This window comes from Salmo salar, chromosome 16 (assembly GCF_965601325.2).
Source record: "Salmo salar chromosome 16, fSalSal1, whole genome shotgun sequence".
Classification (NCBI taxonomy): Eukaryota; Metazoa; Chordata; class Actinopteri; order Salmoniformes; family Salmonidae; genus Salmo; species Salmo salar.
The window spans coordinates 57,617,476-57,630,000 of record NC_138306.1 but is presented as its reverse complement, the minus strand read 5'-3'; the positions used below and the strand labels follow the sequence as shown (position 1 = coordinate 57,630,000).

Here is a 12,525-nt window from a genome sequence, read left to right as displayed (position 1 = left end):
TTGTTTAAGAAAGAAACCCTGATTTAGCCCACTGCAGTCTTTAGTTTTGCTTTATTTAACCTTTATTTATGCAAGTAAGTCCATAAAAAAAAAATACCAGATTGATTATTTGAAATGACTGTGCTGTGTTAGCATTAGCATCTAGCTGCTTGTAGCCTTACGTCTGAGGTCTCTGTTGAAGTCGTGTAGTCTCTTGATCTCTGACTCCAGTTTGTTCCTCATGGTTTTCTCCAGGGTCTCTCGCTTGGCTGAGCCCTTCATCAGGGTCTCGTAGGCCTCAGATATCCTCTGGATCTCTACTTCCAGCTGGAAGGAAACACAAGAGGAGGATACTGTCAGTATGAGGGTCTCTAGCTTAAAACCCAGCTCATCCCCAACAGTGGTCACTTTTTGAGGTGGAAACACAAAAGTCGACATTGGAAAAGTGACAATAAAACACTGGTGAAAACTCAGACAGTGGAAAAGTGACAATTAACAAAACTATTTGAGGGGTGATTTACAATCAAGATATCAATGGTCTCACAAGACTGGGATACTGAATAAATGAGACATGTGGAGGAGGAGCAGGAGGTGGAGGAGCAGCAGGTGGAGGGGCAGGTGGGGGAGGAGCAGGAGGGGGAGGAGCAGAAGGTAGAGGAGCAGCAGGTAGAGGAGCAGGGGGTGGAGGAGCAGGAAGTGGAGGAGCAGGTTGTAGAGGAGCAGCAGGTAGAGGAGCAGGGGGTGGAGAAGCAGGAGGGGGAGGAGCAGGAGGGGGAGGAGCAGAAGGTAGAGGAGCAGCAGGTAGAGGAGCAGGAGGTGGAGGAGCAGGAGTGGAGGAGCAGGTTGTAGAGGAGCAGCAGGTGGAGGAGCAGGAGGTGGAGGAGCAGGAGGTGGAGGAGCAGGAGGGGGAGGAGCAGGAGGTGGAGGAGCAGGAGGGGGAGGAGCAGGTGGTAGAGGAGCAGGAGGTGTAGGAGCAGGAGGTGGAGGAGCAGGTAGTGGAGGAGCAGGTGGTGGAGGAGCAGCAGGTAGAGGAGCAGGAGGTGGAGGAGCAGGAGTGGAGGAGCAGGTTGTAGAGGAGCAGCAGGTGGAGGAGCAGGAGGTGGAGGAGCAGGAGGTGGAGGAGCAGGAGGGGGAGGAGCAGGAGGTGGAGGAGCAGGTAGTGGAGGAGCAGGTGGTGGAGGAGCAGGAGGTGGAGGAGCAGGGGGTGGAGGAGCAGGAGGTGGAGGAGCAGGAGGTGGTCACAACATGTCTATGTCACTAAAAGAGCCTGTGAACACGTCTCTGTCACTAAAAGAGCCTGTGAACACGTCTCTGTCACTAGAAATGAATGTCCCTCTGATCCATCCACTGTGCACATTCCGGCTACAGCACAGCTAGAGGGCTAATCTCACTGATATGCAGCAATGACACACACACACACACACACACACACACACACACACACACACACACACACACACACACACACACACACACACACACACACACACACACACACACACACTTTATACTTCTCTACCTACCTCTACAACCTTTGTGTGCCAACAGGGCTTAGAAATAAACCTATTAATGCTAATATAATGAAATTATAGTTTACTCATAACTATTACTGTCACAAACTATATTACAAGCAGATAGGCTGCTACGAACAGGATGCAGTGACTCAGTCTTTCAAGGGTACTATGAGCTTGACCATGCTGTTTTTGATATAACTCTCTTGCTATCTCTCTCAGAACAATCTTCATGACCCAAACAAGTTAGTCTTCAAGACGGGTCACTCAACCAAGACTGCTCTTCTCTGAGTCAGGGAGGCTCCCCGCCCTCTCCACTTCTCTCTATACACCAAGGCACTCGGCTCTGAAATATCATCACATGGTCTCTACTGTCACTTCTATGAGGATGACACTCCACTCCTTTTCTCCTTCCCCTCTTCTAACACCCAGGTGGCTCAACCTTGACAAGACAGAACTGCTCTTTCTCCTGGGGAAGGCCTGTCCGCTCAGACCCCTCCGTCACGGTTGACAACTCCACAGTGTCCCCCCTCCTAGAGCGCCAAGAACCTTGGCTTGACCCTGGACGACACCCTGTCGTCCCTCCGCAAACATCAAAGCGGTGACTCACTCCCGCAGGTTCACGCTCTACAACGTCCGTAGAGTACGACCCTACCTCATACAGGAAGTGGTGCAGGTCCTAATCCAAGCACTTGTCAGCTCACGTCTGGACTACTGCAACTCAGTGATGGGCTGGACTACGTGCTTGTGCCATCAAACCCCTGCAATTTATCCAGAATGCTGCAAGCCCTCCTGGTTTTCAACCTTCCCAAGTTCTCCCATGTCACCCGTTCCTCCGCTCGCATCCACTACCAGACCATGGTGCTTACCTACGGAGCAGCAAGAGGAACTGCCCCTCCCTACCTTCAGGCTATGATCAAACCCTACACCCCAACCTGAGCACTCCGTTCTACCACCTCTGGTCTCTTGGCCCTCCCTCCCCTACGGGAAGGCAGTTCCCGCTCAGCCCAGTCCAAGCTCTTCTCTCTCCTGGCACCTCAATGGTCGAACCAGCCTACCTCTGAAGCTAGGACAGCAGAGTCCCTGCCCATCTTCCTAAAACATCTGAAACCCTACCTCTTCAATAAGTATCTTAAATAATTCCACAGCACCCACCCCTCACCCCCTCCTCTTTCAAGCTCTCATTTTGCTGATAGCTGCTTTATTGAAGAAAAGTGTACTTACTATGACTGAGATATGTGGTTGTCCCACATAGCTAGCTTAAGATAAATGCACTAACTGTAAGTCACTCTAGATAACAGCGTCTGCTAAATGACTCAAATGTACATGTCAAAATGAGTGATCTCTCTCTCTCTCTACAGGTGACGAGTCTAGCTGCCTCTCTGATCTTCTTAAACACGGACCACTTAACGAACAGTATAATGAAGGGTCATAAAGACAGCAGGGACAGAGTGACTCAAGCGTCAAACCTAAAGGGAAATTAGACGGTTGGAATGCTTTGATCACAAGGGAGATACTGTGTTTCCACCAGGGAAAACAGATAAATGACTAAAATGTACATGTCAAATGTGAATGATAATGAGTGTATAAGTTAAATGGGGCGGCAGGGTAGCCTAGTGGTTAGAGCGTTGGGTTAGTAACTGGAAGGTTGCTAGATTGAATCCTCGAGCTGACAAGGTAAAACAATCTGTCATTCCACCCTTGGACAAGACAGATGCGAGGCCGTCATCGTAAATAATAATTTGTTCTTAACTGACTTGCCTAGTTAAATAAAGGTTAAATCAAAAATAAAAATAAATATATATATATATAAGGACCTCAACGATGCATTCCAAAAGGCATCCTAACCAAGGAGTCTCCTCTCTCTCACCTTCTGAAGTCTAGCAGCCTTCTCGCTGTACACCTCCAACTCTTTCCTTAGTCTCTCATTCTCCCTCAACAGGTCCATTTGGGCAGTGTTGTTGTGAGTACTGGGGTTGCTGTGGCTCATGTAGACCTCTGGATCATAGTGGACACTGTGTCGAACGATCTCAGCCTGGGGCTGGGAATGTATGTACCTGAGGAGAGGGTGCTCATTAATATCAAATGGTATCGTTCACAAAATCTTGGTTGTAAACACATAGGGTCACTGGGATATAAGCTATATTCATCCCGTATAGAAAACGGGGTTTCATTACTGGTCTGGCACCCATAATATGGTATATGTGTGTCATATTTACCTGTGCTGTGATTGGAATGAGGGAGGAGGTTCCTGGTGGAATTGTCCGTGTGTCTCCTGTGAGTGGCCGAGCATGTATCCAGGAGGCCTAACCAGGAAGGGGTAGTCCGGGGGAGGTCCCCTCTGATCAGGATACTGAAGAAACTCTGGCCCCTGGTGTTCAACAGGCCCAGAGTGGCCATTAGACAGTTGAGGGTAACTGTAAGAGGAACTGAGAGGTTGAATGTTTCCACTTGATCTCTCCAGGGAGAGCTGTATGAGACGTTCACTGAGAGTCCGGGCGTGCTTCCGTTTCAGGTCCCACTGGCCGTCTCCCCGGTGATCCATCATCTCAGGTCTCAGACCAAGCTGACGCTGACCCTGGTGGGCCCCTACCGTGGCCAGGTACTGAGAGTGGGCCTTGGCTTCCTCATAGGTGGGTAACTCCTCTCCGTGTCTGTGAAGCTGGTAGAGATGACACACAGAGTCACTCTCAAAGTGGTTGTATTCCTGACCCTGGGGATCCTGTCTGGTGGACATGTGGATGAACTGGGACTCCTCCTGGGTCAGGCTCTCCAGGGAGGAGCGGGGTGATCCGGTACCTCCTCCTCCTCCGCTGCTGCTGTTGCTGCCTCCACGCAGGGCCTGCTTCTGGATGGCCTGCTGCTGGATGGCCTGCTGCTGGATGGCCTGCTGCTGGATGGCCTGCTGCTGAATGGCCAGGAGGGTAGTGGTGTCTGTGGGGTTCCCGTAACGGAGGTGCTCCTGGATTAGACGGTGCAGGACCGTGCTAGAAGACTCCTCAGCAGTTCTCATCTCAGTCAATCAGAGAATATATAAGTGTTGAAGAGTTGGATGTTTTGGGATTCTTAATAAACCACAGATCTATATAGAGGATAAATAAGAGAATTAGCTCAATCAAGTAACTAGCTAATACATTTGGAAGCATTTAACATAAAGCCTTATAATGCCGTTATAATTAAGACTTGTTATTTAACTAGGCTAAGTCAGTTAAGAACAAATTCTTATTTTACAATGACGGCCTACTGGGGAACAGTGGGTTAACTGCCTTGTTCAGGGGGCAGAACGACAGATTTGTACCTCGTCAGCTCGGGGATTCAATCTTGCAACCTTCCGGTTACTGGTCCAACGCTCTAACCACTAGACTACCTGCCACCCCTATTCCCATAGTAACACCAAGTTAGTGCACAAATACAACCCCTGCAACATTCCCCTCTGGGCTTTTGCTGTTCATTTTTTTAAAGTACGAGCTAGGACTCTAGTACATGATACTCAGTATAGATTCTATCTGCATTCAGTTCAGGGTAGTCTATTATAATTAAGTAGAATTTACTTCAGCATGTAAATGCAAACATACCACACACTGTAAACTATAGCATAGGCCTATATTAGCTTGTCAAGACATATTACTAGGTATTATGGGGCGGCAGAGTAGCCTAGTGGTTAGAGCGTTTGGACTAGTAACCGAAAGGTTGCAAGTTTAAATCCCCGACCTGACAAGGTACAAATCTGTCGTTCTGCCCCCTGAACAAGCCAGTTAACCCACTGTTCCCCGGTAGGCCGTCATTGTAAAATAAGAATTTGTTCTTTAACTGACTTGCCTAGTCAGGTAAAATAAAATTAAATATATATATATATATTTTGAAAAAAAAGGCCAAAACCCTTAAGTATTGAAGAAAAAAATAACATGTTTATTTTAGTTATTGGATATCATTATACTGAGTCATTTCCTGCTACCAGCTACACAGTTTCCTTTCATATTCTGTTCAGATTCCATATAATTGCCTGATTTGACCTGGGGTTTTTAGTTTTTTTGACAAATTATTTGGTCTTTCCAAGATGTGCACATACAGTAGTATGACAGAGACCAAATGTAGGCCACACATTCATTGAGGTTTTGTTAAAAGACAAAATGTATGTTTACTCTACAATCTAAACAGTGTGGATAACGCTGGCCTACTGTATACATGAGCCTAAATACTAGAAACTCTACAGTCAACAAACATAGCCTGGGTAGAGCACAGGCTAGACTTTCACATATCTGATAACATTCCAGTCTCAACTAGGAAAATAAAACATATAACCCAATAAAACTATTTAAACTCACTGTCAATAAAGTGCAGATAAAGTCTCCGACTTGATCACAGACCAAAGCCGACTTCCCAACATTTAAATGAAAGTATAAAAATATATGTAACAAGGAATTAAAAGACAATTATTATAACATTATTATAACAAATCAAGTTAAAAGGAACAAACCCGAATTTTCGCCTATAATACTACTCTGGAAGACCTATCCACCATGCGTAAAAGCAACTCATTCCAAAAACCAGCTAAATTAAATTCTTACCAATTTACATTCTCACCGCGGAAGCAAGTTGTTCACGGCGTATATTGTTTCTATTTCTTGCTGACGAAAAATAATAATCCTAATACAATTTAGTGGAACTGCAAATTATGTAGAGTATTTGTTGCTCTGAGAGAGAGAGAGAGAGAGAGAGAGAGAGGAGAGCGCTGCTACGGTGTGCGTCTGAGAAGACCTCACAACAGAATGAGCCGTGTGCGAGAGATCGCGCTGCTATTAAATAACTGAGGGCCGATTGTTCCCTGAGAATGGAATGATTGGAATGAGAGAACTCCAAGTCCCCCCCCCCCCCCAGGGATGAAAAGCAGAACCGCAGAGCAAAGCGCAAAGTGCACAGAGGGAAAGGGGGTGGGGGGGGGGGGGGGGGGGGTGGGGTGGCCAGGGCAAGTAGAATCGGAAACTGCAGAGCAGAACGGAGCGGAGCAGCACCGTGCACATAGCAGAGAGAGAGAGAGAGAGAGAGAGAGAGACCTGCCTGTGTAATGTAAAGCGTTTTGTTGTTGTTAGCAGTTGGGGAGATGGGAGTAATTAGCTATATAGCATGCTGTGACTAGCGCTATTGTGAAGCAGAGAGTTAACGTTTTCCATTAAAAAAAAATGCTTTTGTTTAGCCTACATAACATTCTAAAATCCTTTTATAGTATACCATACACCAATATTCTATTAATTACATCTAGAAATAGTCTATCAAAAATATTCTATCATGATTTGACACATTGTTTTGCTTTAGAGTTTCACCATCAACAGCTGTAATATTAGTTTAGTCTGAGAAATCCCTTATCACACTTGGTGACAACTGTTGATGTAAGAAGGGCTTTATAAAATACAATACCATGTATGGTAATTGGATGCTTGATCAAATACAGTCCTTACTACTCACCTGCAATTCAGACAATATGTCCAAACATGTACTTTAGCATGAATGAAAATAGCATATACTAGGCAGGTTATCTAGAAGTATTCACCATTCATCGTTATTTCTTTAAAGGTATTTTGTTTGCATGTGTCTGGTAAATATTTAAGCCGAGGTCGAGTGTGTCTGTGTGTGTGTGTGTGTGTGTGTGTGTGTGTGTGTGTGTGTGTGTGTTTTCCTGTTTGTGTGAGGGGTGTGTGCTGGTTGGGTGTATGAGCCATGCTACCTGCCAGCTGTCTGGGGTCCCCTGTCCCCTGTCCCCTGTCCTCTGTCCCCATGTCCCCTGTCCTCTGTCCCCTGTCCTCATGTCCCCTGTCCCCTGTCCCCATGTCCCCTGTCCCCTGTCCTCATGTCCCCATGTCCCCTGTCCCCTGTCCCCATGTCCCCTGTCCCCATGTCCCCTGTCCTCTGTCCCCTGTCCTCTGTCCCATGTCCCCTGTCCCCATGTCCCCTGTCCTCATGTCCCCTGTCCCCATGTCCCCTGTCCTCTGTCCCATGTCCCCTTCGTAATCAGGGTTAGCTCTGAGAGAAGAGATGCATTGTTCTCCTCACAGCAGACGACCAGGAGGAGAGGAGGTGAGGAGGGGAGGAGAGGAGAGGAGGTGAAGAGGGGAGGGGACAGCCCTGCCATCTGCTGTATGGGAGCCCCTCCTCCACCATCATCATCATAAATGGCACCCTATTCCCTATGTAGTGCACTACTTTTGACCAGGGCCCATGGGGAATAGGGTGCCATTTGGGACACTGGCCAGGACTAACCAACACCAACCCCCTGGTACTAGATGTCCTGCATTCTTCACACTACATGCTGCCTAGGGGGAGGCGTCCTAGGCTCTAGGATCAGCTGGCCTGGCTGAGGAGAGGGGGATGCTGCCTAGGCCCTAGGATCAGCTGGCCTGGCTGAGAGAGGGGGATGCTGCATAGGCCCTAGATCAGATGGCCTGGCTGAGAGAAGGGGATGCTGCCTAGGCCCTAGGATTAGCTGGCCTGGCTGAGAGAGGAGGATGCTGCCTAGGCCCTAGGATTAGCTGGCCTGGCTGAAAGAAGGGGGTGCTGCCTAGGCTCTAGGATCAGCTGGCCTGGCTGAGAGAGGGGGATGTGGCTGAGAGAGGGGGATGCTGCCTAGGCTCTAGGATCAGCTGGCCTGGCTGAGAGAGGGGGAGGCTGCCTAGGCCCTAGGATCAGCTGGCCTGGCTGAGAGAAGGGGATGCTGCCTAGGCTCTAGGATCAGCTGGCCTGGCTGAGAAAGGGGGAGGCTTCCTAGGCCCTAGGATCAGCTGGCCTGGCTGAGAGAGGGGGATGCTGCCTAGGCTCTAGGATCAGTTGGCCTGGCTGAGAGAGGGGGATGCTGCCTAGGCTCTAGGATCAGTTGGCCTGGCTGAGAGAGGAGGATGCTGCTTAGGCTCTAGGATCAGCTGGCCTAGCTGAGAGAGGGGGATGCTGCCTAGGCTCTAGGATCAGTTGGCCTGGCTGAGAGAGGAGGATGCTGCTTAGGCTCTAGGATCAGCTGGCCTAGCTGAGAGAAGGGGATGTGGCTGAGAGAGGGGGATGCTGCCTAGGGCTATAGGATCAGCTGGCCTGGCTGAGAGAAGGGGATGTGGCTGAGAGAGGGGGATGCTGCCTAGGCTCTAGGATCAGCTGGCCTGGCTGAGAGAGGGGGGATGTGGCTGAGAGATGGGGATGCTGCCTAGGCTCTAGGATCAGCTGGCCTGGCTGAGAGAGGGGGGATGTGGCTGAGAGAGGGGGATGCTGCCTAGGCTCTAGGATCAGCTGGCCTGGCTGAGAGAAGGGGATGTGACTGAGAGAGGAAGGTGGGATGCTGCCTAGGCTCTAGGATCAGCTGGCCTGGCTGAGAGAAGGGGGATGTGGCTGAGAAAGGGGGGATGCTGCCTAGGCTCTAGGATCAGCTGGCCTGGCTGAGAGAAGGGGATGTGGCTGAGAGAGGGGGATGCTGCCTAGGCTCTAGGATCACCTGGCCTGGCTGAGAGAGGGGGAGGCTGCCTAGGCCCTAGGATCAGCTGGCCTGGCTGAGAGAAGGGGATGCTGCCTAGGCCTCTAGGATCAGCCTGGCCTGGCTGAGAGAGGGGGAGGCTGCCTAGGCCCTAGGATCAGCTGGCCTGGCTGAGAGAGGGCGATGCTGCCTAGGCTCTAGGATCAGCTGGCCTGGCTGAGAGAATGGGATGTGGCTGAGGAGAGGGAGATGCTACCTAGGCTCTAGGATCACCTGGCCTGGCTGAGAGAGGGGGGAGGCTAGTGGCTGATAAAGGGAGGAACTTGTGCCTCTAAAAATGTATAGAGACACCTGGACGCATCTGATTTTCAGTTATAGACTATGTACTTTTAGCCAGGATTTGTCTTTAGAGTGATTGTGTTTTATGACATGCCTCAACTTGCTGACACTGTCAGAATGACATAGATCTTTATCTTGTCTGTAAACAACCATCATCTCCTTGTGAAATGACTTCCTGGTTCGTTTGGTGCCAACCGTTGTTGCTACGTACATTCAGCCCGTATCAAATGAAATGTTGTTGGTCCCGCATACGTATTTTACAGATGTTATCGCAGGTCTAGTGACATGCTCATGTTTCTCGCTCCAACAGTTCAGCGATACCTAGCTAACAACACAAAACAACATACACTATTGCAGAGTAACCTAGTGGTTAGAGCTGTTGGGCCAGTAACTTGGAAGGTTGCTGGATTGAATCCCCGAAGCTGACAAGGTAAAAATCTGTCGTTCTGCCCCCTGAACAAGGCAGTTAACCCACTGTTTCCCTGGGTGCTGTGGATGTCCATTAAGGCAGCCCCCCCCCCCCCCCCCCCCCCCCCCCGCACCTCTCTGATTCAGAGGGGTTGGGTTAAATGAGGAAGACACATTTCAGTTGAATACATTCAGTTGGACAACGGGACTAGGTATCCCCCTAATCTGGAACTGTTAACATAATATTCTGTCACAAACTCAATAGCCCTAAACCCTTTTTCCATAGAGCTTGTATGCTGTGGATTTAGATTGCATGAATTAAATAAAATGAAAAACTATGCACTGTAATGGAAAATTGACATTTATAATGGTAATTTTAGGTATTATCAAGAGTTTAAAAAAACGGTGTTACTTTAAAATGATGGGTGCATTGTGGGAGAATTGCTGTATTTCGAATGGCACTCTAATTCTGTAATACCCTATCTTTGGAGCGCGAGCATATTTTGACACTTGTGGCTGCATGGTATTGTTGTTTCTGTCACTATAACATATTTTGAGGCGTGCCTTGTAAGTGGCTCTATTTGTTGTACCCTTGAGTCAGAATGCTGTACCTGTAAAGGGGTGTGTACTGGGCGGTAGAGAAGTCAGGCGCAGGAGAACAAAAACTGATTTACAACGGCGCAGTTTAAATAATTAAAACCACCGTTAACAGAACAATAAATCAAATGGAGATAAAACCCGTCAACCACCAGCATAACGTGCACAAGCACTTACAACAAACAATTCCGGACAAGGACATGAGTGGAAACAGAGGGTTAAATACACAACATGTAATTGGTGGAATTGAAACCAGGTGTGTGTGGGAAGACAAGACAAAACAAATGGAAAATGAAAGGTGGATCGGCGATGGCTTGAAAACCGGTGACGTCGACCGCGGAACGTCGCACGAACAAGGAGAGGGGACCGACTTCGGACGAAGTCGTGACAGTACCAATTTAACCAATATACTGTATGTGCTTACAATACCCTATCAACTTAAGTCTTGAACCTTAAATGGTTGAGCATTTTCACATGTCTTTTTGGTCTGTTTTGCCCTGTAGTCACTGTCAGTTTGGAAGCCTTTGTTAAACGCTTCGAACGTACAAAGCTCTCCCTCGCCCTCCATTTGGCAAATCTGACCATAATTCTATCCTCCTGATTTCTGCGTACAAGCTAAAACTAAAGCAGGAAGTACCAGTGACTCGCTCAATACGGAAGTGGTCAGATGACGCAGATGCTAAGCTACAGGACTGTTTTGCTGCCACAGACTGGAATATGTTCCGGGACTCATCCGATGGCATTGAGGAGTACAGCACATCAGAACCTGTGATCTACCTGGACAGACCACTACAACCATCAGAACCTGTGATCTACCTGGACAGACCACTAGAACCATCAGAACCTGTGATCTACCTGGACAGACCACTACAACCATCAGAACCTGTGATCTACCTGGACAGACCACTAGAACCATCAGAACCTGTGATCTACCTGGACAGACCACTACAACCATTAGAACCTGTGATCTACCTGGACAGACCAGTAGAACCATCAGAACCTGTGATCTACCTGGACAGACCACTACAACCATCAGAACCTGTTATCTACCTGGACAGACCATTAGAACCATCAGAACCTGTGATCTACCTGGACAGACCACTACAACCATCAGAACCTGTGATCTACCTGGACAGACCACTACAACCATCAGAACCTGTGATCTACCTGGACAGACCACTACAACCATCAGAACCTGTGATCTACCTGGACAGACCACTACAACCATTAGAACCTGTTATCTACCTGGACAGACCACTACAACCATCAGAACCTGTGATCTACCTGGACAGACGACTACAACCATCAGAACCTGTGATCTACCTGGACAGACCACTAAAACCATCAGAACCTGTGATCTACCTGGACAGACCACTACAACCATCAGAACCTGTGATCTACCTGGACAGACCACTACAACCATCAGAACCTGTTAATTAATGGGCCACTGGGCCTGGCTTAATCTCTGTCAACCTAGAAGTAAAATGAATTTCTGTGTTCGTTACCTCACGTTATCTCGCGCATCCTGTTAAATTCTGGCAGATTCTCTCAGCCTACAAACTGAATCTGCCCACGGAAGATTAGGCCTGGTTTAGGCCTGGTTTAGGCCTGGTTTAGGCCTGGTTTGACTGAGGCAGTAGCAGCACAATGCAGTCTATGAGCATTGTGGGTGCGACCTGCCTTGTGTTGGGAGGTGGGACACACCAGGCCAGCCACTCCACTCCCTTTGTTTCACTGCTAAAGGAGGAAATGGACACATTCCTGACATTACCATGTCTATGGGGGCTACCACTAACACCATCCCCCCCCCCCAGCCTCTGTTTTCTGCTGCTGATACCGGCCAAGAGAGGGGAAGAGGAGAGAGCGAGAGAGAGGGAAGGGGAGGGGGAGGGGAAGAGGAGAGAGTGAGAGGGGAAGGAGAGGGGGAGAGAGAGGGGAAGGGGGGAGAGAGAGGGGAAGGGGAGGGGGAAGAGGAGGGAGAGAGAGGGGAAGGGGAGGGGGAGGAGGGGAAGAGGGGAGAGAGAAGGGGAGGGGAGAGAGAGGGGAAGGAGGGAGAGAGAGGAGAGGGGGAAGAGGGGGAGAGGGGGAAAGGGTAGGGGAAGAGGGGGGAGAGAGGGGAAGGGGAGGGGGAAGAGGGGAGAGAGAGGGGAAGGGGAGGGTGAAGAGGGGGAGAGAGAGGGAGAGAGAAGGGAAGAGGAGAGGGAGAGAGGGGAAGAGGAGGGGGAAGAGGAGGGAGAGAGAGGG

General features: G+C 49.1%; 1 protein-coding gene across 1 annotated transcript in view; it reads right to left on the bottom strand.

The window, feature by feature from the left end:
* LOC106591579 (angiomotin-like 2a) overlaps positions 1 to 6,271 on the bottom strand; it is a 15,535-nt gene extending 9,264 nt beyond the window's left edge. Inside the window, exons 1-4 of the mRNA XM_014182794.3 lie at positions 6,059 to 6,271; positions 3,710 to 4,572; positions 3,361 to 3,547; positions 162 to 306 (exon numbers count right to left, since the gene is read on the bottom strand). Coding sequence (XP_014038269.3) covers positions 162 to 306; positions 3,361 to 3,547; positions 3,710 to 4,503 — 1,126 coding nt within the window. The 5' untranslated portion in view covers positions 4,504 to 4,572; positions 6,059 to 6,271. The remainder of the gene's footprint in view (positions 1 to 161; positions 307 to 3,360; positions 3,548 to 3,709; positions 4,573 to 6,058) is intronic.
* Positions 6,272 to 12,525: the final 6,254 nt, after the last annotated feature.